Consider the following 23519-nt stretch of genomic DNA (forward strand, 5'->3'; position numbering starts at 1 on the left):
AGACAAAATGGCTCTAGAATAGTCAACAGTAAAACAAAAATCCTTTTCTGAACTTTACATGCTGTTATTGGCAGATTACCACAAAGCTATTTCATATCTGGAGCTCAAGATACTGTACAGAATGTTTTCCCCAGTCTATTATACCTTAGTAGGCATGAGGCACACCAGATTGGTCAGTTTGTTTTTTGACTTAGACTTGCAAAAGTTAAGATTATCAGAATTTGGGTTAGTTTCTGATCTGTGAGCTTGCCCCAATACCATCTCTCTTCCTCAAAGGATGCTAAGCTACCACATACTCATTTGACATTAAAAGCCCAGCGCCACTTTCCCTTGGCAGAAGGTGTGGTCAGTCTAGCACTTTTCAGCTTCCAAATGTATTATGCATCCAACTAAAACTGTTTACATTGCACTTGTCTTCTAAGGTCATTTATTATTTTTTGTTTATATTATCTATCTACACTGTTTCTCTGTGAGAGATTTATTGTATAGCCCTGGCTGGCTTCAGACTGACAAAATTCCTGTATAGGCATTTCAAATGCTGGGATTACTAAAATGTGCCAAGAGGCCAGGCTATATATGATTTAGGCAGAGAGTCAGAAACTAAGTTCTGAACTAAAGGTGTAAGCATAAAGATAAATATTGCTTTTGATACTCAGGGTATCAATCCAATAAATATAAAACAAGCCAGAGACTGTGTGATAAGGACAGGTTAAAGAGTTGCTGAGGCAACGAATTTTCTAAGTACATTCTCTAAACACAAACCATGATTCTTTTTCTTATTGTCCTGAGAACAGACGACTGTGTGTTTCTTTGTCAGGATGTGGGATAAGAATGTCATCTTCAAACATCCCATTACCAGCATCCTCTACTACTGAACGAATTGTCCAAGGAAGGGAGACAGCTATGGAAGGGGAGTGGCCGTGGCAGGCTAGCCTACAGCTCATAGGGGCTGGCCATCAGTGTGGAGCCACACTCATAAGCAACACATGGCTGCTCACAGCTGCTCATTGCTTCTGGAAGTAAGTTCACAGGACTCTGGGGGAGCCAGAGGTTTCCTAATCCTCTCTTGCCATTGATTTAATGCAAGGGAACAGCTCAATCTCACCATCTTTTCCTCTGATGTGCCCCTCCTATGCCCTCCACATTCTAGAAGAGACTGTGCTCTTGATTGTCTCATTGTGATTCTAGTGTTACCTTTCCTATAACATTACAGTTAATTCATGATGAAGACTTCTATACTTGTCTTCTCCAGACTCAAGGAGAAAAGTTAGCTACCTTGGTTCTGTTCCCCCACCAATAATCTGGCTTCTTACAATCACGACCCAGTGTTATTTGATTACAAAGAAAAAAGGCTTAGGAATTTGTTTGGATATACTCCCTTCTCATTGCATTATTATTATTGACATACATAGACTCTCTAGAGAACCTGGTGATTGAACCACATGATTTTTGCTCCCTTGAGGATCACCAGCAGAATAGGGAGAATCTTACAAGACAGGAGGGACTCTCAATAAAGGCTTCTTGCTGGCACAGTGACACTGCCTATGTGTTCTCCTAAAGTAGCTCTACTCTTCAGGGTGCTTCTAGGAGACTAAAAAACTCCCTCATCCTTCTAAAGGTAGCAACAGAATGATTCCAAGACGCTTAACCAGTTTCTATATAGTCAAGGTGTAATGGGAATGAATAGACTCACTGTTGCATATCTACAAACCTAAAGTCACTAGTACCCTGTCTTCATGACAAACACAAGACCCACTTGCTTGGTAAGATTTTCTGACATATTCTTATCATTATACTTTTCCAATGTTAGTATTTCTATTTTTGTGAGAGTGTTAATCCACTTTAATGTTAGTAATCCAGATTAATATTAGTAATGATTATAAACATTTACTTTAGTGAGTCTAGTGTAATTTCTGGGGATGGACAGATCTACATAGGAACTGAACATTGAAGCTGATAATAGCATTGGTCTTAGTAACATAATATTTTATACTGTGATAAGGATGGGAATGTATTCAAAGGATAATAGAATGTACAAATACAGGACCTTAAAAACTGCTTTTAAGGCATGTATAAATGAGACATGGCAAAAGAAATTTGGTAGTTGATGACAGTTATGATTTCAAAGGAATACTTTTTTAAAATATGGCAAATATAGTGTGTTTGGTACTGATAAAAGTAATCCAAAGAGCTGGGTAAGGTGATGATACTTAAAAAGGGAATTATATTTTGGGCAAGATATAATTTCATATGATTGTATACTTTAAATACTATTTAGAAAATGAATAAAGGAATATTTTGAAGATAATATAGAAGTTATTCAAACAGCCATAATATTTAAATGATTTCTTCTGTAGAAGAATTATGTTTAAAAGACGGTGTTCAAGTGCAAGTCCATCCATGTTTTCTCCAGTCTTTAAGAAACAATGTGAGTCAGGTAAAGTTTTCAATAAGACATAGGGAGACAAGATGTAGCGAGACTGGAGTATCTCTTAGTGTCCTTATTCACAGAGCATGGTGTTCAGGCCTATTGTGTGTCTTTGATGGTACACAAAGAGATGGACACTCTATTTTTCATCTCAAATCATGCAATCCTTAACTCCTGGAGTTATGTTAGTCATTACCTCTCCTAGAATTCTAGTAGTGAATGCCTAGGTATCAAATGAAGGATCCAGTCCTAGTGTGTCTATACTGAATGAATTTTCCATAAATAATAAACAAATAAAATGATTATTTGATTAATCAACAGATGACCAAAGAACTCTGTTCCTGCTCATGTAGGAAGACAAGGGTGTGCCTGGTTATCCCTGGGAAGTCTAGTATACTTTGAAAAATACTTGAAAACTGATGGCTTTTTATTACTCTTAAAAGTTGATGATTTGGGGGGGATGATATAAATATATTATAACCTCAAAAGGTAGAAAAATGCTTTAAAAAAGACAGAAAGGAAAGGAAGAAAGAGAGAAATGAGGAAGAAAAAGAGGAAGGAAGGAAGTTAGGAAGGAAGGAGGGATGGAAGGAAGGAAAGAAGGAGGGATGGAAGGAAGGAAGGAAGGAAGGAAGGAAGGAAGGAAGGAAGGAAGGAAGAAGAAGGAAGGAAAAAAGGTAGTCCTGACTTTGAGCAAGTAATATAAAGTATTATAGAATGTAATGTTCATGGCTGGAGAAATGGCTGTAGGGTTCTACTCTGGAAGAGGACATGAGCTCTGTTCCACCTACATATTAAATGTTGAACAACTGTCTGGATTCTCAGCTCCAGAGGATCAGATGCCTCTTGCCTCTGCTGACACCTGTATTCATATACACATAGTCACACACAGGCAAATAAAAAGATCTTTAAAAAATGTTGATCATCCGCCAAAGTGGTGATCACTTATAAATGAGGAAATTCATCTTTTAACCTCGCCTCTGTGATTTCCTGCTATGTAATTTCTTGCCACTCAGAAAATTTCTGGTTTCTGTATCTGTCTAATCATTCATGATGTGAATAATTCTAAAGGGATTGAAAGGTCTTTGGAGAACTATGGCAGACAAGAGACAATTGGGCTGTATGGAATTTGTAACATAACCCTAGGAAAGAAAAGCATCTACCTGAAGGAAGAATTAGTAAGAGGGCCCAGAGCAGACTGGAGCTAAGGGCTTCCAGTAAGGGTAGCTTAGCCCTTGAATGTCAGGAAGGGGTGTGGGCATGGGTGGAGAAACGACTTTGTGCCTAAGAGGAACTGCACAGTAGACACATTCCACTTAGCCTCAAAGATTGTGGTAAACAAGAGCCAACAAGCCAGTCATCAAATCAGAATGGGTGTTTTGATGCAAAAGGAACTTGCCTAAAAAAAAGCAATTTTTTCCCCACAATTCATTGAAAGAACAAGAACCCAAAGGATTCCTAACAAGGCCCAGATTTAAATTTTGGCAATGTGAGTATTACTTAATTAATTATGTACAATTATTTGGGTTAGCAACAGGAAGCATCTTTTTCATGGAATTTTTTAAGAGCATAATGCTAAAAATTGGACAGATGTATAATTTTAATTTATTTTTTATTTTTTTATTTTTTATTTTTCTTTTATTGTTATTAATCATTCCATTAATTTACATCTCAAATGCTATCCCACTTCCTCATTACCCCTCTGCCACCCCCACCCCCAGTCCCACATCTGCCCTCCCCTCTCCCTTTTGCCTGTATGAGAGTGATCCCCCACCCACCCACATACTTCGGTCCCACCACTTCAGCACCCTCCTACTCTAGGGCATCAAACCTCTCTGGGACCAAGGGGCTTTCTATATATGTATCTGGAGCCACAGATCCCTCCAGGTATATTCCTTGATTGGTGGTCTAGACTCTAGGAGAACTGGGTGGTTAGGCCAACCTATGTTGTTCTTCCAATGGGTTGCAATCCCCTGCCTACCCCACACCTCCAGTCTTGCCAGCCCTCCTGCCAGGTTCCCTGAATTCAGCCTGATGGTTGGCTCCAAGCATCCACCTCTGCATGGAACTTCCACACTTGGTTCCTGTCTGCCTCGTGACCACCACAGCAGTGTTGGCTTTGGTGTCTGCAGACATGCTATATCCCCAGGTGGGACCGTTCCCTGCTTGGCCCTTCCTTCAGTTTTTTTTTTTTTTTTTTGGTCCATTTTCTTCCTTTGGACAGGAACATTAAAAAAAAATACTTTGAGATGGGTGGGTAATCCCATCCCTCAACCAGGGTCTGTGACTTTCTACTAGAGGTGGTCTCCACAGGTTCTCTCTTTCCCTTCTCTGTACATTATGGCTAAATTCAATCCTGTTGGGTCCTGGGAGCCTCATGTTTCCCTGGTGGCTACCCCCAGTTCCTCATTCCACATGCTACCTCTTTTTATTCAATTTCTTGACACTCTGTACCTTTCTCAGGTCTCCTCCAGATTCTGATACTGCCACCCATATTTCCTCCCCCTCCTCATCCTCCTCTTCCTCCTCTTCTGCTTTTTCTCCCTTGTCCCCCTCTTCTTCCATCTCCCACAATGCTACTGTTCCCCTCTCAGTGCAGAACTAAAGCATCCACCCACTGGTCTTCTATGCTCCATATGGTCTGTAGGTTGTATCATAGGCATTGTAAGATTTTTGTGGTAGCATCCACTTGTTAGTGAGACATACCATGTGTGTTCTTTTGTGATTGAGTTACCTCACTTAGGCTGATATTTTCTAGTTCCATCCATTTGTCCATGAATTTCATGAAGTCATTGTTTTTAATCACTGTGTAGTACTCCATTATGTATATGTACCACATTTTTTGTATGCATTCTTCTGTTGAGGGAAATCTGGGTTGTTTCCAGCTTCTAGTTATTATAAATAAGGCTGCAATGAACATAGTGGAGCATGTGTTCTTGCTATATGATGGCGCATCTTTTGGGTATATGCCCAGGAATGGCATAGCTAGGTCTTCAGGTAGAACTATTTCCAATTTTCTCAGGAACCACCAGACTGGTTTCCAAAGTGGTTTTACTAGCTTGCAGTTCCACCAGCAATGGAGGAGTATTCCTCTATTTCCACATCTTTGCGAGCATTTGCTGTCACCTGAGTTTTGGATCTTAGCCATTTTGACTAGTATGAGGTAGAATCTCAGGGTCATTTTGGTTTACATTTCCCTGATGATTAAGGATGTTGAACATTTATTTAAGTGTCTCTCAGCCATTCAAGACTCCTTGGTTGAGAATTCTCTATTTAGCTCTGTACTCCACTTTTTAATAGGGTTATTTGGTTCTCTGTGGTCTGACTTCTTGAGTTCTTTGTATATTTTGGACATTAGACCTCTATTAGATGTAGGGTTGGTAAATATCTGTTCCCAATCTGTGGGTTGCTGTTTTGTACTATTGAGAGTATCCCTTTCTTTACAGAAGCTTTTAAATTTTGTGAGGTTCCATTGGTCGATTGTTGCTCTTAAAGCATAAGCCATTGGTGTTCTGTTCAGGAAGATTTTCCCTGTGCCCAAGTATTTGAAGCTCTTCCCCACTTTCTCTTCTATTAGATTCGGTGTATTTAGTTTTATGTAGAGGTCCTTGATCCACTTGGACTTGAATTTTGTGCAAGGAGGTAGGTATGGATCAATTTCCATTCTTCTTCTTGGAGACTGCCAATTGAACCAGCATCATTTGGTGAAAATGCTATCTTTTTTTTCAACTGGATGGTTTGCCTTCTTTGTCAAAGATCAAGTGATCATATATGTATGTGTGTTCATTTCTGAGTCTTCAATTCTATTCCATTGATCTACTTGCCTATTTCTGTACTACCATGCAGTTTTTTATCACTATTGCTCTTTAATATAGCTTTAAGTCAGGGATGATGATTTCTCCCAGAAGTATTTTTATTGTTGAGAATAGTTTTCCCTTTCCTAGGTATTTTGTAATCCCTTTCTTTCTTTCTATGTCTCTGAAGAATTTAATTTGAACTTTGATGGGAATTGCATTGAATTTGTAGATTGCTTTTGGTAAGATGGCCATTTTTACTATATTAATCCTGCCAATCCATGAGTATGGGAGTTCCTTCCATCTTCTGAGGTCTTCTTCAGTTTCTTTCTTGAGAGATTTGGAAGTTCTTGTCATATAGATCTTTCATTTGTTTTGTTAGAGTCACACCAAGATATTTTATATTATTTGTGACTATTGCGAAGGATATTGTTTCTCTAATTTCTTTCTCATTCCTTTTATCCTTTGAGTAGAGGAAGGCTATGGATTTCTTTGAGTTAATTTAAATCCAGCCACTTTGCTGCAGTTGTTTATAAGCTGTAGGAGTTCTCTGGCATAATTTTCTGGGGTTCTTTATATATTCTATCATATCATCTGCAAATAATGATAACTTGACTTCCTCCTTCCCAATTGGTATCGTTTGGTTCTCTTTTTGTTGTCTAATTGCTCATACTACAACTTCGAGCACTACATTGAATAGGTAGGGAGAGAGTGGGCAGCCTTGTCCAGTCCCTGTTTTTAATGGAGCATGTCCTTCCTGTGATCCTGTGATCCTGGGGAGTTGAGCTACAACTGGGGTATGGGCTGTGTGGGATCATGCCTGCACAGATGGGGACTAGAAGGTGCCTGGGTCTCTGACTGGGCAGGGAAGGGTCTCAGAGGTCCTGGTAAGCTGGGTCTCTGGGCAGGGTTTAAAGTGTCTCCTGTGAATCTGGATGTGTCTGAATATCTGGGGAGTTGAGTTGCTGGATTGTGACTGTGTGGGATCAGGTCTCTGCTCCCAGAGGACACCTAGCTGTATAATTTTAACCTTTTTCTTTCTCATCCTCCTCCTTCCTCTCCTCCTCTTCATTTTCCTCTTCCTCTCCTTCTTCCTCTTCTTCTTCTTCCTATTCTTTCTTCTTTCTTTTTCTTTTGTTAGAAGGTAATGTGAATCACGACAAATCTTACCCATTAATTTTCCACAGAAACAGAGACCCAAGTAAATGGATTGCCACCTTTGGTACAACTATAACACCGCCTTTAGTCAAACGAAGTCTTGGGAAGATTATCATCCATGAAGAGTACCACAGAGATAGCAATGAAAATGACATTGCTCTAGCTCAGCTAACCACCCGTGTCGAGTTTTCAAATGTGGTTCAGAGAGTCTGCCTCCCAGATCCGTCTATGAAACTGCCACCAAAAACAAGTGTTTTTGTCACAGGATTTGGGTCTATTGTAGATGATGGTGAGTAGTTTCACCCTGATTTTTGAGATATGAAAATTCATAAAAATCATGGTGCAAGGGCTGGGACTCAGTTTGCAAAGTATCACACCAACAAACAGATATGAGTAATGGGCCCCAGCTACCATGTGAAAGCCAAGTGTAATGGCTCATAATTGTAATAAATGAATTTCCTGTTCAGTGAGATACCCTAAAACTCAAACACCATGTCAAAATTAGCCAAGAGTTATTGAAGAAAACACTGATCATCAACCTCTACTCTTTACATACATGTACCATAGACATGCACTTGCACCGATATCCATATGTGCATTCATACAAATATACACATATATGCTATACACATACACACAGGCACACACAGATGATGATGATGACGATGATGATGATGGCAAGGTTCTTAGCTCTTGACGGAATGGGGAGCTGTTTTCTGAGAAGTAAAAGATATAAAGCCTTGTCTCCGATTTCACAATTGAAACTGTGCTAAGAAACAACAGAGACTAATAAAGAAGAAACAAAATAAGTTAACAAATATACTAAAGAACTAGCTAAAAGCAAATCATATACTTCCTTGCAGTAAGTATACTTCCTTGCAGTAAGGTGACTTTTAGTCACCTTATAGTTTGAGTACCATTCTCAATGATAACTTTTCTTTATTTTCCCTCTATCTTCTCTTTAGAAAAATTTAAGGTATCAAGTCTAAGAATTATATAAATTAAAAATCGAAATTTAAGGATTATAAGTACTAATCTGCTACACACAGAAAGATGAATAGGATAATTAACACAAAACTGACACATTTAATGTTCAATGAAGAATATACTAAAGGCATGGGGTGTGGATCTTTAATCTCAGCATTTGGGAAGTAGCAGCAGACAGATCTCTGAGCTTCAGGGCAGCCTGATCTACAGATTCAGTTCCTGCTGACACACTTAGCCTAATTCTTTGAAAGTACAATTCTGATACGTGAAATTTTCTCACATATCCTATAAGTAAACTCAGGATTGGGAGGATTTTTTTAATAAATTTCATTCGTTTTCATTTTCACTATTCTGTTGTAGCTTGAACCAAACCTTAAACTATTTCCCATTTCTACTCAACCATGCAGGGCCCTCCACTCCCAATCCCCATAACTATTCTGCCATCAGATGGCTGATGCAAATCAGCCCTCCATTTTATTTTCCATGTTATGAAGCTCTTTAAATAATGCATTAAAAATGACTGCAGGGAAATACTTTTCTGGGTGTGTCCTGCTCTCTATTTTATATTATTTGGAAAAAACAACTGTGTTTATTTGCAGCTGGGATTATACTCGTGTGATTGATCTTTGTGAGCATCCAGTGAAAACTGCAGAATGTCTTTCTATGAAAAAAATTTTATATAGATACTATCTTTATGTAATTTCATGTGTATATAATATACTACCCATGTGTATATAATAGGGCCTACACAAAATAAACTCCGGCAGGCCAGGGTGGAAACCATAGGCTCTGATGTGTGCAACAGAAAGGATGTCTATGATGGCCTGATAACTCCAGGGATGCTGTGCGCTGGATTCATGGAAGGAAAAATAGATGCATGTAAGGTATGTTGGAAGTCAAAATCAAGCCTTCTAAAGGAAGTTTCCATTAGATAATTCTGAACTTGGCGTGTGCTAATGGGGCAACTGTAGTGTTTGGTGTGCACTAACCCAATGTGAAGTGCCTTTAGTGTAGCATTTTATCCAATGCAGTAGATATGTGCAACACTATCATTTCCCCATTTTCCATACTAGGAACTGAAAGTCGGGTGTCCCCTCTTTTGGTCCACTCAGTTACTTTATGCTTCATTATTTTTTCCTTCTTTCTTTTTTTTCTTTGGGGAAGGGAGTGGGAGATTGAGACAGAGTCTCCTATTGTAGTCCAGGTCAGTCTCTAACTTGCTATGGAGCTGAGGCTGGCCTTGAACTCTTGATCTTCTTTTCTATACCACCCAAGTGCTGGGGTTATGAGTGTACAACCATGCTTGACCTCCATTCTTTTCTGAAAGCCAAGCCTCAAAGACAGAGAACTGCTCTTCTGAATGATTCCACTAGAAGACAGGGTTTCTTTTGCCAGGCATTGGGGGTTTTGTTAGTGTATGGTGCTTGAGAGAACATTTTTGCCCTATGCAGTGAAGTCCAGTGTGTGTGTGTGTGTGTGTGTGTGTGTGTTATTAATAGATGTGTATATATGTGTGCATGAATGAGTGCATGTGTGGTATTTAAGACAGCTTATAAAATAATATATTATTGAATAATATATTTCCTGTGACCTTTCAAACATCTTCAAGATTATTTATCCCTCCATCCTGTCTCTCCCTCTGTATTATTCTTTCCCACCCTACCATTAGGTACCCCTCCTCATTTCCACATTTCCTCCATCATAATGCCTATGTCCTATCATATCTAGATTCCCTGCCCTCCATGATCAATTGGTATTGCATGACTTCTGTAGTCACTCCAGGTTATATCCTCAAGTCGAAAGATTCATAGCTAAAATCTACAAATAAGACAGGAGATGTGGCACTCGACTTTCTGAGTCCCAGGTTATTTCACTCAGTACATTTTTATCTCTTTATCAGAAGCATTCATGATTTTGTGATATTTTATTGCTAAGTAGAATTCCATTGTTGCACATATTTATTATTCATTATTCAGGAGAAGGACATCTAGTCTGCCTCCGTTTTCTAGCTATCACGAATAGAGTGCTGAAAAGAACAACTCCATTTCTTGTTTTTCTCATATATATTTTATATATTTCTGCTTTGTACTTTATTTCCTTTTGTTTGCCAAATTTGACCTTGGTTTGTCCCGTTTTCTCCCTTTTCAAGGAATAATGCTATATTTAATTAAGGTCTTGGTTCTTTTCTGACCTAGCTATGCAATACCGTAAGTTTCTCTATGTATGTATTTTCCATGTATCTCATAAGATTTTGGGATACTGCTTTAATTTTTGTCTCAGTATTTTGTTAATTTCCTTTTATCCCATTTCTGTGAATTTGTACAGATGTTTTCCGATTGATTGACTTGTATTCCAAGCCACTCTGGATCAAGGGAGGCCTCTTCTCTACGGCTTGCCCCTCCTTCTCCGCTCAGTCCCTGTTTTCACTGACATTTACAGTGAGGTTTGCCCTAACTCTGCATCTCTTACTTACAGTTAACTTGTACCTTACAACTGGTTTCCTTTTATTATTGTTTTTAAGATATCTTGGGGGTAAATGACTTAGATGCCGCTGGCTAGAACCCTGCTTTGTGACTTTGCTGCGTAATATTTGGAAAGAACACCTAGGCCTGTTGTCTCCATTCCTCATGTCCTTCTAGGGCTTTCCACCAGCAATATTGGAATTTCTCCATTATTTTCTCCAAACAGTTCTTCCTAATGATGCATGAGTGCCATCAATACTAAATCCAACAGTCATCTTTGATACAGTTCTTTAAAAAAACAAAGAAAAAAGAATAAAAGCTTAGTAACATTGTTTAATGATGCTTATTAATCCCTTTCTTAAAACAAGGTCTTTTCCTGATTCTGAATTATTGCCCTCCCATTTTTTTCAGCATACCCCATGTGAAGTTGCTAATTGAATCTGATGTATTTTTTTTTACCTTTGTGATAACTTCTCTCTCACCAGTTCTATATTGCACCCCCACTCTCTCTTTTCTCTCTCCACTCCTCACTAGTAAACTTGTTTTTACTTTAGTATACTCTTTTAGTGTTTGTCAGATAAATTAAGCAATATTTATAGGATGCTGTTCTAGTTTGTCAAATGCATCATTAACATATTTCAGTGACCATATTTTGCTCTTAAAAATACAAAACAAAGCTATCTAAGCAAGGTGCATAGTGTTTCATCGTAACTCCTGGCCCTATTGGCCAGCCACTGCACATCTCACTGATCCCATTATTTTCTTTATACCACCATTACCATCTTTTTCATCCTTGTATAGGATAGATTCCTAAGTACCACAGGGCATTTGCAAAAATGTTCCCTCTGTCTAGGGTGCCTTACGTTATTACTTTTGATGCATAACCAACATCTATATTTTCATAATTATAATAATAATTATAATTTCATAATACTCAACACAATTACATTTCCCAGATATGTATTGGGGAAAATCCATCCTTAACAATCAAATATTCCTATGTTTCTCTGCCAGTTACCATAGTATTATTTGTCTCTTTTGGGGGCATATTTAAATATTAGCCTATTTAATCTATACTTCAAGCTCTGTTACCATAAAGAAGCTTTCATTTTTAGATCATCATTGTATCTCCAATGACTGTCAGAATGTGTTGGGCCTGTAATCAGAACTAAGTAAATTGTTGGTATGGGAGAGGTTAGAAGCAGGGCTTGGTGATTAAAAGTTCCTGGGCTGAAGCTCTGAATACCGAAGGCACAAATCGCATAACAAATGACTTCCATGAAGAAGTATGGAGAGGGTCCTGATCCTGGAAAGATTGATCTAGCATTGGAGGGGAATATAAGGACAGAGAAAAAGGAGGGAGGTGATTGGAGAAGGGATGGAGAGAAGAAGGTTTAGGGGACATATGGGGAGGGGGGATCTGGGAAAGGGGAAATCATTTGGAATGTAAACAAAGAATATAGAAAATAAAAATATTAAAATGAAAAAAAAAGTTCCTGGGCCATTCTAGAAGACCCGAGTTTGGATCCCAGCACCTGTCTTAGGCTGCCCATGGCCAATAACTTCAGCTCCAGGGAATCCAGTGCCTTCTTCTGAACTCTACAGGCACCTGCACATCTCTCTCTCTCTCTCTCTCTCTCTCTCTCTCTCTCTCTCTCTCTTCCCCCTCTCTCTCTCTCTCTCTCTCTCAAACACACACACACACACACACCATTTTGCAACTTGAGTAAATTGAAGAAAAAAGTAAAAGAAGCAAAAAAAAAACTTAAAATATTTTACTAAACCTTGCCCAGGATTGACAGAACTGCGCCTAAAGCTTGGGCATTTCAACATCTGAGGACATACTTTTATCTTCTATAAATACATCTGTCAATTTAATCTCCCTCTTTACATGAAAGAGATAAACGAACATTTATAATTAAGTAAGAACATATAAATTAGGAGAAGATGAGTACAAGAAAAAGAGACCAAAACCTGGGCAATGGAATGCAGTCAGAGAAGTGGTATTCAGAAGCAACCTTTAAAATTTTGTCTTTACTGTGATACATAATAGTCTCATATGTAACATTTTATGTGAATAAACTATTCACAAATCATAACATATATGTAGACCATGTCTAACCAAACAAATAAAAAATAGAAGGATGATAAGCCAGAAATAATATAATCATTACATATGACTGATCATTGGTCTTTCTACTAAAAATAATAATGTACTTTGAAGTTCAACTCAACAGAAAGGCATATAGTCTATACACAGAATGCCCATATAACAATAATGTTATATTTCGTTTCTTGTGTTTCTTTTTTTTTTCTTCTTTTGGAGGACAAGGTCTATGAGAAAGAGATGATTATTATGACATTGATTGGAGTTTTTTCTATTCCAGGGTGATTCTGGTGGACCTTTGGTTTATGACAATCATGACATCTGGTACATTGTGGGCATAGTAAGTTGGGGACAATCTTGTGCTCTTCCAAATAAACCTGGAGTCTACACAAGGGTGACTAAATATCGAGACTGGATAACCTCCAAGACCGGCCTCTAAAGTATACTGTTGTGAGTGATGGTCATACTCCACGGAGCAGGATGCCTACAGACTGCACAGTATCACTTAGAGTTGTGAGTTATAGCCACAGCCCACAGAGCTGGTTGCCTGCAGATTGTACATTATATGCATTATTACTTAGAGTCATGGGGGGAGGGTAAATGAGTGCTTCTTCGAGATGTCGAGGAACTCTTCAGACAGACACCAATTTAATATCATGAGTTGGCTTTCTGTGCGTAAATTTTTACCAAGAAGGAAGAAAACTTAGCAAATGACAGGCAGCATCGGTACCTCACTCATAAAGGTGACTCGTTAATGTGACACACACAAATAGCCTCCCTCAGGATATAAAGAGCTGCTGGGCTGCTACTATCTTACCCCATGTGATGCATAGAGCTCCAGGACTCATCTTATAAACATCAGCTAGCATCTTCCTTAAGGATGCAAGACACGAGCGTTTTAGAACTCATGACTGGACATTCAAGTGCTACAATGAAGGAGTGTGCAACCTGCAGTAAAACTTGAACTCTAACCTGGATTTGCAGCTGACCTAGCAGAGCGCTATTCTCAGCCACCGGAACTGTCATTATTTAAATGCATATGAACTTGCCATTACACTATAGAATGCCCTTGAGTGGTACCTTTAGGAGTCATTTCCATTGTTAAGAAGCATTTCTGACTTACTCTTTAGCAGTATCTTGCCATCCACATATCAATCATATTTTGCCCAGCAAAGAGAAAAAAATGAAATTATTACAAGTATTTTTGCACTAGTATAGGAAGGATAAAAGGAAGTTGATGAAAACAGAATTGTCTGAAAAATAATTACCATCAAGGCACACAAAACCATTGATGGAATGTGTTATCCAAATATTTATTTTGAAATACAGACATAAGCAAATGGTAGCTGATGCTTTCATAAATTGCCAGCTCATTGCCAAGTTATATGTCTATCAAAATGTCAGGTAGGAAGTGCCTTGTGTAAAACACTTAATACAGTGCTTGCTATATACTAAGTACCAAGTAATAGTGAGTGTCCCAGCAAAAGGGGTTAACTATGGTCCAAAGTCTGGTGGTAGGCATAGTGTGATGAGCCCATATTGTCTGAGATAGGCCGGTGGCTCATGAACTTTGTCTCCGCCATATGCGAAGTATATGCTTTTATGCAAATGATCCAACATCTCTTTATTAATTAGCTCTTTCATCTGGATGGTGTGAATAAAAATACTACCTCGTTGTGTTTTTTTTTTTATTTTGAGGATTACATGTATTAATACACGTAAATAAAGTATTTGCAACAGCATCTGCACACAGTAAGTTCTCAGGATGAATAAGCTACTATCAATATTAATGTTCCTTGGACTTTTAAAAGCACATTGTATTTTTTTAAGTGCCCTGCTTCTTCAAAAGATGCAAATAATTCCACAATACCTTAAGTTACATTGTTGGAAAACAGATGGAGTATCAGGTTTTCAGAATCACTTTTACGTTTCCTGGATTTAACTTTGATCTGTGTCTACTGTAAACACGTACACACAGGTTGATGGCCGCCCGGCTTAGAAGCCAACGATAGCCAAGCATCAGTATTGACCTCCAGCTCTCAGGGGTTAGGCTTGCAGGGGTTACTTAGACCTAGCAGACAAAAACTGTGGCATAGGCATCCTTGAGTGGCTAAAAGATTGGTTTGTGGTTTAAGTTTACATGTAATTTGTTTTATATGTAATGTTTGTAACCAAGATTAAAATAACTTTGGACATCTCCAAGTTGCTCTAACTTGCATCTCAATGAATTCCAAGCACACAGAGATCATGTCTGGTCACTTAAAAAGTTAAAGCTGGCCATGATTGATGTTGGATTTTTCTTATAATTTAAACTCCTACTTTTGGTAGATATGGGAAAGCAAATCTGTCTACCAACAAGCCCCTTATTCTTCCCTTTGTAAGTCTCTAACAATGGACACATGCTTGTGTGTAAGTTTATTTATATTTCATCAGACTGTGATACCTTTTTTAAAAGTATTTGTGAAACTCTATATACTGATATAAATCTTTTCATGCCTGCTAGATTGAATTAGATGATAATTTAACACGAATAAGAGACATAAATATAAAAAGTCATATGAGTTATTAAAAAAGTAAAAATGTGTATTTTTTATAACAGTGTTTGTATGTCTTATTTCATGTTTGGTATTTGAGTTATTGATTAAATGTCATAAAGGTCAAGTAATCTTAAACTTCATGTTTTCCAGCTGACATATGGGTTGCTAAACTGTCTACCTCACAGCATTACTGTGAGGGATTTTTGTAAATAATAAAGCTCAAAACTTGGAGAACATTTAAAAATCTCAAAAATGCAGAGTATATTATTGTTAACAGTTACCAATATAGATGACACAGAAGATGAGTTTAGATTATGAAAACTGATGCATTTTGTTCTTTGCAATGTTGGGGTTTCATTGCTTTGTACATTTGATAAACATAAAAATGATTAACAACACACAAGGAAATGGCCTTGCCTCTTCTGTATTGACACTATAGCAATTTTAGTACTCTTCTTATCAAAAGCCAGATAGGCTTAAAAAACAGAACAAATCAATTAGATGGATAGAAAATATAATAGTCCCTACAAAACAGAATATTGAAACCTGGGATTCTAACTAAAGGGCTAACTTTTATGGTGGAAAAAGACTGAGTCAAAGCTTTTGGTAACAATAAACCACAGCTCTGACATCTTTATAATTAACCAACAATAACAGCAATAAAATATATCTATCCTTTCAACTAAATAAATGTTCAGCTAAAATTTTATTTTATTTTTTAATTGGATACTTTATTTATTTACATTTCAAATGTTATCCCCTTTCCCAGATTTCTATCCTATGCCCCCTTACCCTGCCTCTATGAGGGTGCTCCGCCACCCATATATCTACTCCCACCTCACTGCCCTAGAATTCCTCTACACACTGGGTCATGAAGTCTTCACAGGACCAAGGTCCTCCCCTCTGACTGATGCTAGATAAGGCCCCTTCAGCTCCTTCAGTCCTTCCCTGAACTCCTCCACTGGGGTTCCTGTGCTCAATCTGATGGTTGGCTGCAAGACTCCGCATCTGTTTTGGTCAGAATCTGGCAGAGCCTTTCAGGAGACACCTGTATCAGACTCCTGTCAGCAAGCACTTCTTGGTGTCAAGCAATAGTGTCTGGGTTTGGTGTCTGCATGTGTGATGAATCCACAGGTGAGGCAGTCTCTGTTCCATCCTTTATCCCTTTATTTCCTTTAGACAGGAGCAATCCTAGACTAAACTTTTGGAGATGGGTGGGTGGCCATCCAGTAGGGGTAGGGGGTACATTTAACCTCTGGATATGGTCTCAACAGGTTCTCTCTCCCTGTTGTGGGGTATTTCAGCTAATGTCATCCCTGTGGGGTCCAAGGAAACTTATAAAAGGAAGAATTTATTGGTGGCTTGCTTACAGTTTCAGAAGGCTAGTCCATGACCATTACAGCAGGGAACATGGAAGCATGCAGCCAAGCATGATGCTGGAGCAGTGTTTCAGAGCTTACGTGTTGAGACAATAAGGGGGGGGGAGGAAGAGAGAGAGAGAGAGAGAGAGAGAGAGAGAGAGAGAGAGAGAGAGAGAGAGAGACTGAAGTGATTTGAGCTTTTGAAAACTCAATACCACATGATACACATCCTCCAAAGGGCCACGCCTCCTAATTCTATACAAATAATTCCTCCAACTGGGGACCAAGGATTCAAATATATAACCCACAGAGGATACTCTTCCTCAAACGACCAAAGACTGATTTTTCTTTTTCTTTTTTTTTTTTGCACTTTTTTTAAAAAAAATTCTGCATTCTTTGTTTATATTTCAAATGATTTCCCCTTTCCCAGTTCCACCTCCCCATAAATCCCATAAGCCCTCTTCCCCCCACCTATTCCCCAATCAACTCCTTCCCACTTCTCTGTCCTAGTAATCCCCTATATTGCTGCATCAAGCCTTTCCAGGACCAGGGTCCTCTCCTTCCTTCTTCTTGGGAATGATTTGATATGTTAATTGTGTCTTGGGTATTCAGAGCTTCTGGGCTAATATCTACTTATCAGTGACTGCATTCCATGTGTGTTCTTGGGTTAGCTCACTTAGGATGATATTTTCCAACCATTTGTCTAAGAATTTCATGAATTCATTGTTTTTAATTGCTGAGTAGTATTCCATTGTGTAAATATACCACATTTTCTGTATCTATTCCTCCATTGAGGGTCATCTGGGTTCTTTCCAACTGTTTCAAAATGAAGAAGGAATGACTAATAAAGAGGAGTATTGAATACCATTTGCTGAAAGGAAGTGGTCAGTGTATATTGAATACCTTGGTGCTCACACAGGGGGTGGGGGGGGGCTGCATAAGCGTTGAAATGTATCACAGTCTGAACCCTCTGAGCTTCATCAGCAGAAGGGAGCCCAGAAATCTGCAAACATGCAAACTAACTCTGGTCACTACTTGAAGATTGTTCAGAGCAGGTAGGAGCTGGGGATACTAAAGAAAAGGGTGTCCTGAAGGAACTTCAGGCTTTCCGAGTCCTTAGATGTCATGTACATAGGCTTTAATCGGATGACCCTAACACTGAGTGGACTTTGAGAGAATTGTAAGCAAGGAAATAAGAAGAGATAATTTTCACAAGCAGGAAGAAGAGTCCCTGGAAGAGAAGGCCTGCGTCAGAGAGATGAAAACCCAGCAGTATCAAAGTGGATAGTGATATAGCTAAAAATTACCAGACCAGAGGTGTGTATGTGTGTGTGTTGGGGGGAGAAGTCGAGGGCTGTTGAGGAATCATGGTCACTTCCTGACACTCTTACAATGACTGTCAGTTCAAACTAAATCTCAGGTGTTTCTTCTTCTGTTTGTTTGTTTTTGTTTTCCTTCCTTCAAGTTATCTCTCTTTAGAATAGACATGAGAATCCTGGGCAAAATATAATGAACACATATGCCCTAAGGAAATCTTGTCGAGAGCCTCAAATATTTCCTGAAAACCTAGTTTTAGGTGCCTCTGGAAGAGATGAATGACTGAGTCAGAGACCAGACTTGTACTGACTCAGATGGAGAACGGCTGTCTCTTGAAAGACAAACAAAAAGCTTCTCCACGAGTCAAGGGAGTTGCTTACACTTGGGACTTGACATTGTTTCTCAATTCACCTGAACCAGGAAATTCTTATTTCCTGTAACAAAGACTTTATCAAGTGATTCTTTTCCGTACCTCAAACCATACCCTTGGTTAACATTTACTGGTCCTGACTTGTTAAACAAGTTTCTTTTAAATCTTTAAGTATTCTTAACTTTAGCCAGCCCACACATCTGCAAGAATATCCAGGATGCTACTCATTTGACAGAGATCACACACAGAGCGGCGTGGAGGTTGAGAAGCTCGCCTTCCCCACAGTGGCGATGTATCAGTAAGTTTGGTTTTATTTCACCTAGGAAGGGTTTGGTTCATATTTGTGCTTCTAAATAGAAGTTAAAAATTATGCTAAGTTGGTTGTCTAATAATTTTTTTCTATTTCTGTTGGTGAGAAGATAAGTAATAATAATGATCTCTATTTCAGAAAACTGTGTTCATGACTTTATATTTAGGAGTTAAGATTTTTAATGTTGGACTGAATCACATTGAGTGTTGAATATGAGTATTTAATATGAGAAGTATATTTCACGTAATTTAAAAGTTTAATATGAGAACTTAGATAACAATGTACATCTTGCAGTAAGACAGAGAGTCCAAGAAGCACTGCTAAGTGCTGGAATGGAATGAGGAAGGTAACTCCACCTAAGAGTTTAAAGATATTTTCTATGTTCATTCTAAATGCTGCAGTAAGTTGATTCACTCAAAAGGAAATGTTCAAGTTATGTGGAAACCATATACATTAGCCTCCATTCTGAAGTTGATAAATGTAAATGAAACTCTAAAATAAGAATAAGGAATTTAATATCTTGTTTGAATTCATAAGACTTTGTTCTGCCTTCTCTTCTCCGTCTTCTGGGTCCTACAATCCCCCTCACTGGAAATTCCTCTGGCAGCTCCATTTTACCTTTCCAAATCATGTTATTAATCAGCCATTTATTTTGGCATTCTATGCAACAATAACTTTAGAAATTTAAAAACAATGCAAAGGTTGCTCAATTAAAAAATAAGTATTTTGTTTTTAAAAAATAAGCAAAAACCATAAAAGCACAATTTATGTAACTATATGAGAAACGAGTTTATATAAATATAGAAATCATAGATGGGAAAATGTCAAACATTTTATTTCCTACCCTTTGTCTGATCTTCTCTGCATTTTGACATATTTGCCATCATCAAATATTATTAATTCTTCATCTACAATATGAGGTAAATTAGCACAAGTTATTCAGGATGAAGGAATTACACATGTCTTTTCTAATGTCTGATAAGGATTGTCCTGTCTTTTTTGTCCGTAAAAAAATGGATATTGGTATGTGATATTCAACTAAATTCCAGTAGTTTTTTAGATCAGGAAACTTCTAACAAAATTAATTCTTTGCAGTTATTCAGATGAGTTCTTTCTCCACCTGATCACCTTATAGCCACAAATTAAGGCTTAGTTTATTTAGAAACTAAAGCAGAATAAGCAAACAAAAAATAATTTGTATTTGTAGAAATAGTAAATATTATAATAAATGGTTTTATTTGTATTTAAATTTTTTGAACAGATATGAAAGTGTGGCCTGGTCCATGCATGCCTGTTACACCAGCAGTGACAGCAGGGACACAAGGATTTAAATTTCTGTTAAGGCTTATGTAAAACATGAACTCTATATTACAGTTAGTTAAAGGCAAAGGAAAGTCCTTAGAGTAGTTTTGTATTAATATAAATATAGAAATCCATAGTAAGGAAAATGTTATCTTGTGTACTTAACAGCAGGGACACAAGGATTTATGAACCTTGCTCTGCACCTAAAACATGGAGTCTGGGTTCATATGATGACACTGCCTCATAAAGACAAGGCTGAATGTGAAAGATGCTGATGCAGCCTTTTCACATCTACATGTGTGCACATATACATGTGCACATGCACCACACACACACACTAAAAGTAAATACATAAATTAAAACTAATCAATTTTCCCTTCCATTATCTGGTATTCATTTATGGTCTGTTATGTGACAGGAACATGTTAGTAGCATGGGGGACATACAATTTAAATTTCAGTCAAGGCCTGTGTAAAACATGAACTCTATAATACAGTGAGTTAAAGGAAAAGGAAAGTCCTTAGAGTAGTAAAGGGACAAATGACTGTGACAAAAAGGAAAGAAACAAAGAAAACCGAGTCAATAAAAGCCCTGGGAAAACACGTGGTATACAATCCACCAGGAAATCATTTAAACTTCCACTTTCCTGTAATCCTCTATCAAAAGATTTTCAAAATTTCCAACTCTAGATCCAAAAGTCCACAACCATATTTTCTGCTCAGACAAGCAAGCTATTAAGTTGATGTGGGTTTGCATTATTGGCTCTGGCTTTCCTTAGCTTTTTGGCTCAAAGGGGGAATGAGGCGTAAGTGTCATAAAGAAGGAAACAAGGTATTAAGAGCTTTCTCTATTCCTTCTTCTGATGATGTCTTTGGAAAACCCAACTAGATTTTTAATTTTTTTCAGCACTTTTGAGTAAAGTGAAGAAAATTCATCTTGTTTTTGTACATACCATTATGAACAACAATGCTTAGCACTTATGTGCTAGTAAATCCCTTTAGATGTTTTTCTAATTCATTTAAGGCCAACAAACTTCTAGCCAACCACTTGTCAACTTCTGGTCTTCTCAACTCCACATAAATGGGTTTCATGACATTTCTGATGTTTTTAAATCTAGAAATACTTTTTCAAGTAAGCCACTCTATACTTATTATGATCTAAAAAAGTATAAATATGCTTCTTTTTTATTTACTTTAATTCTCTTCTTTCTCATCAAAACAAACAACTACAAAATAGAACCTCAGGCTGAATTTGATCCCCAGAACCCATGATGGAAGAAGGAACTGACTTCTGAAAGTTGGGCTCTGACCTCCACATATGTGCTGTGATATGCTTTGACTTTTCCACTATAAAAACCAACCAACCAAACAACCCAAATCTTCTCATTTTAAAAATAAGGTTCTGAGTAATGCTATAATTCACTTTCTCCCACCAAAAGTACTAGAATTTTATTTATTGTGGAAACACCTATCAGTAGATTGTTTCTCCTATATGTACTGTTAAGCCTATTATAATAACAGGCAATTAAAGAAAAAAGCTCTGTCACTGGGTCTAGTGGCTCGGGACTATAGCCCTACCAACTTAGGGGCTGCGGTAGAAGAATAAAGAATGCAACCTTGCCTGAACAACGCAGTGAGACAGGGTGGAAACCCTCTTTAAGTGTATGGGGCTGAGTGCTTGCCTAGCATATAAGTGATCTGAAATTTAATCTCCAGTACTGGAAAGAAAGAAAGAGAGAGAGAAAGAAAGAAAGACAGACAGACAGACAGGAAGGAAGGAAGGAAGGAAGGAAGGAAGGAAGGAAGGAAGGAAGGAAGGAAGGAAGGAAGGAAGGAAGGAAGGAAGGAAGGAAAGAAGGGAACTGGTTAAGAGAGAAAGGAGGAAGGAAGGAAGCAAAGAATAAAGAAAACGAGTTTGTCAAATGGAAACATATGCATGTGGAAAATGAAGTCTAATGGCTTTAACAGAGCCTGGAGATGAAATCTGATAAAAGGAAGAGAGTTCCTTGTTTTCAGGGACAGAGCCTCAAGCAGAAGGAGTTCAGGGTTGCCAGGAGAGTACTGGGATAGAAGCAAAAGACCAATGGTACCCTAACTGAGTAAGGGTAGTTAGTTCTTCTCAAATACATAAATCAGAGCTTTGTAAAAAGATGCACTTACACAATACACTCACGCATATATACACACACATAAAAACATATACTTACATTTTTCTATTTTATTTTATTTTGGTTATTTTATTCATTATATTTCAAATGTTGTCCCCCTTTCCAGTATCTCCTCCTCAATCTTGTTATCCCCTCCCCCTCTCCCAGCCTCTATGAGAGTGCTCCCCTACCCACCTACCCACTCCTGCCTCGCCACTCTAGTATCTCCCTATGCTGGGCCACCAAGTCTCCACGGGACTAAGGGCTTCCCCACCCATTGATGTCAGATAAGACAATCCTCTACTACATATGCAGCTGGAGCCATGGGTCCCTCCAGGTGCACTCTTTTGTTGGTGCTTTAGTCCCTGGGAGCTTTGGGGGGGCAGGGGGCAGGTTACTTGATATTGTTCTTCCTGTTGGGTTGCAATCCCCTTCAGCTCCTTCAGTCCTTTCCCTAACTCTTCCATTTGGGGTTCCAGTGCTCATTCCGATGGTTGGCTGTGAGCATCTGTTTCTGTATTGGTCAGGCTCTGACAGAGCCTCTCAGGGATCAGCTATACCAGGATCCTGGCAGCAATCACTTGGCATCAGCAATAATGTCTGGGTTTGGTGTCTGCACATGGAATGGATCCCTAGGTGGGGCAGTCTCTGGATGGTCTATCTTTCAGTCTTGGTTCCATTCTTTGTCCTTGCATTTTCTTTAGACAGGAAAAATTCTGGGTTAAATTTTGTTGTTGTTGTTGTTGTTGTTGTTGTTTGTTTGATTTGCATTTCCCTAATGATTAATGATGTTGAACATTTCTTAAGGTGTTTCTCAGCCCTTAGAAGTTCTTCATGTGAAAATTCTTTGTTTAGCTCCATACCCCACTTTTTAATGGGGTTATTTGGTTCTCTGGGTTCTACCTTCTTGAGTTCTTTGTATATATTAGATATTAGCCCTCTGTCAGATTTAGGGTTGGTGAAGATCCTTTCCCAATCTGCTGGTTGACGTTTTGTCCTTTTGACAGTGTCCTTTGCCTTACAGAAACTTTGTAGTTTTATGAGGTCCCATTTGTCAACCAACTATCTTTTTTCCACTGGATGCTTTCAGCTCCTTTGTCAATGATCAAGTGACCATACGTGTCTTGGTTCATTTCTGGGTCTTCAATCCTATTCCATTGATCCACTTGCCTGACATTGTACCAGTACCATGCAGTTTTTATCACTATTGCTCTTTAGTAAAGTTTGAGGTCTGGGATAC

At 38.3% G+C, this 23519-nt stretch overlaps 2 protein-coding genes across 2 annotated transcripts in view; both read left to right on the plus strand.

The window, feature by feature from the left end:
- LOC127696729 (transmembrane protease serine 11F) overlaps positions 1-13375 on the plus strand; it is an 89977-nt gene extending 76602 nt beyond the window's left edge. Inside the window, exons 7-10 of the mRNA XM_052199692.1 lie at positions 818-1019; positions 7410-7669; positions 9109-9251; positions 13217-13375. Coding sequence (XP_052055652.1) covers positions 818-1019; positions 7410-7669; positions 9109-9251; positions 13217-13375 — 764 coding nt within the window. The remainder of the gene's footprint in view (positions 1-817; positions 1020-7409; positions 7670-9108; positions 9252-13216) is intronic.
- A 900-nt stretch (positions 13376-14275) lies between these two features.
- The window catches only part of LOC127696730 (transmembrane protease serine 11G), a 41445-nt gene continuing 32201 nt past the window's right edge, over positions 14276-23519 (plus strand). The window contains exons 1-2 of the mRNA XM_052199693.1: positions 14276-14340; positions 18709-18819. Coding sequence (XP_052055653.1) covers positions 14276-14340; positions 18709-18819 — 176 coding nt within the window. The remainder of the gene's footprint in view (positions 14341-18708; positions 18820-23519) is intronic.

The sequence above is a fragment of the Apodemus sylvaticus genome, chromosome 11, assembly GCF_947179515.1.
Source record: "Apodemus sylvaticus chromosome 11, mApoSyl1.1, whole genome shotgun sequence".
Taxonomy (NCBI): domain Eukaryota; kingdom Metazoa; phylum Chordata; class Mammalia; order Rodentia; family Muridae; genus Apodemus; species Apodemus sylvaticus.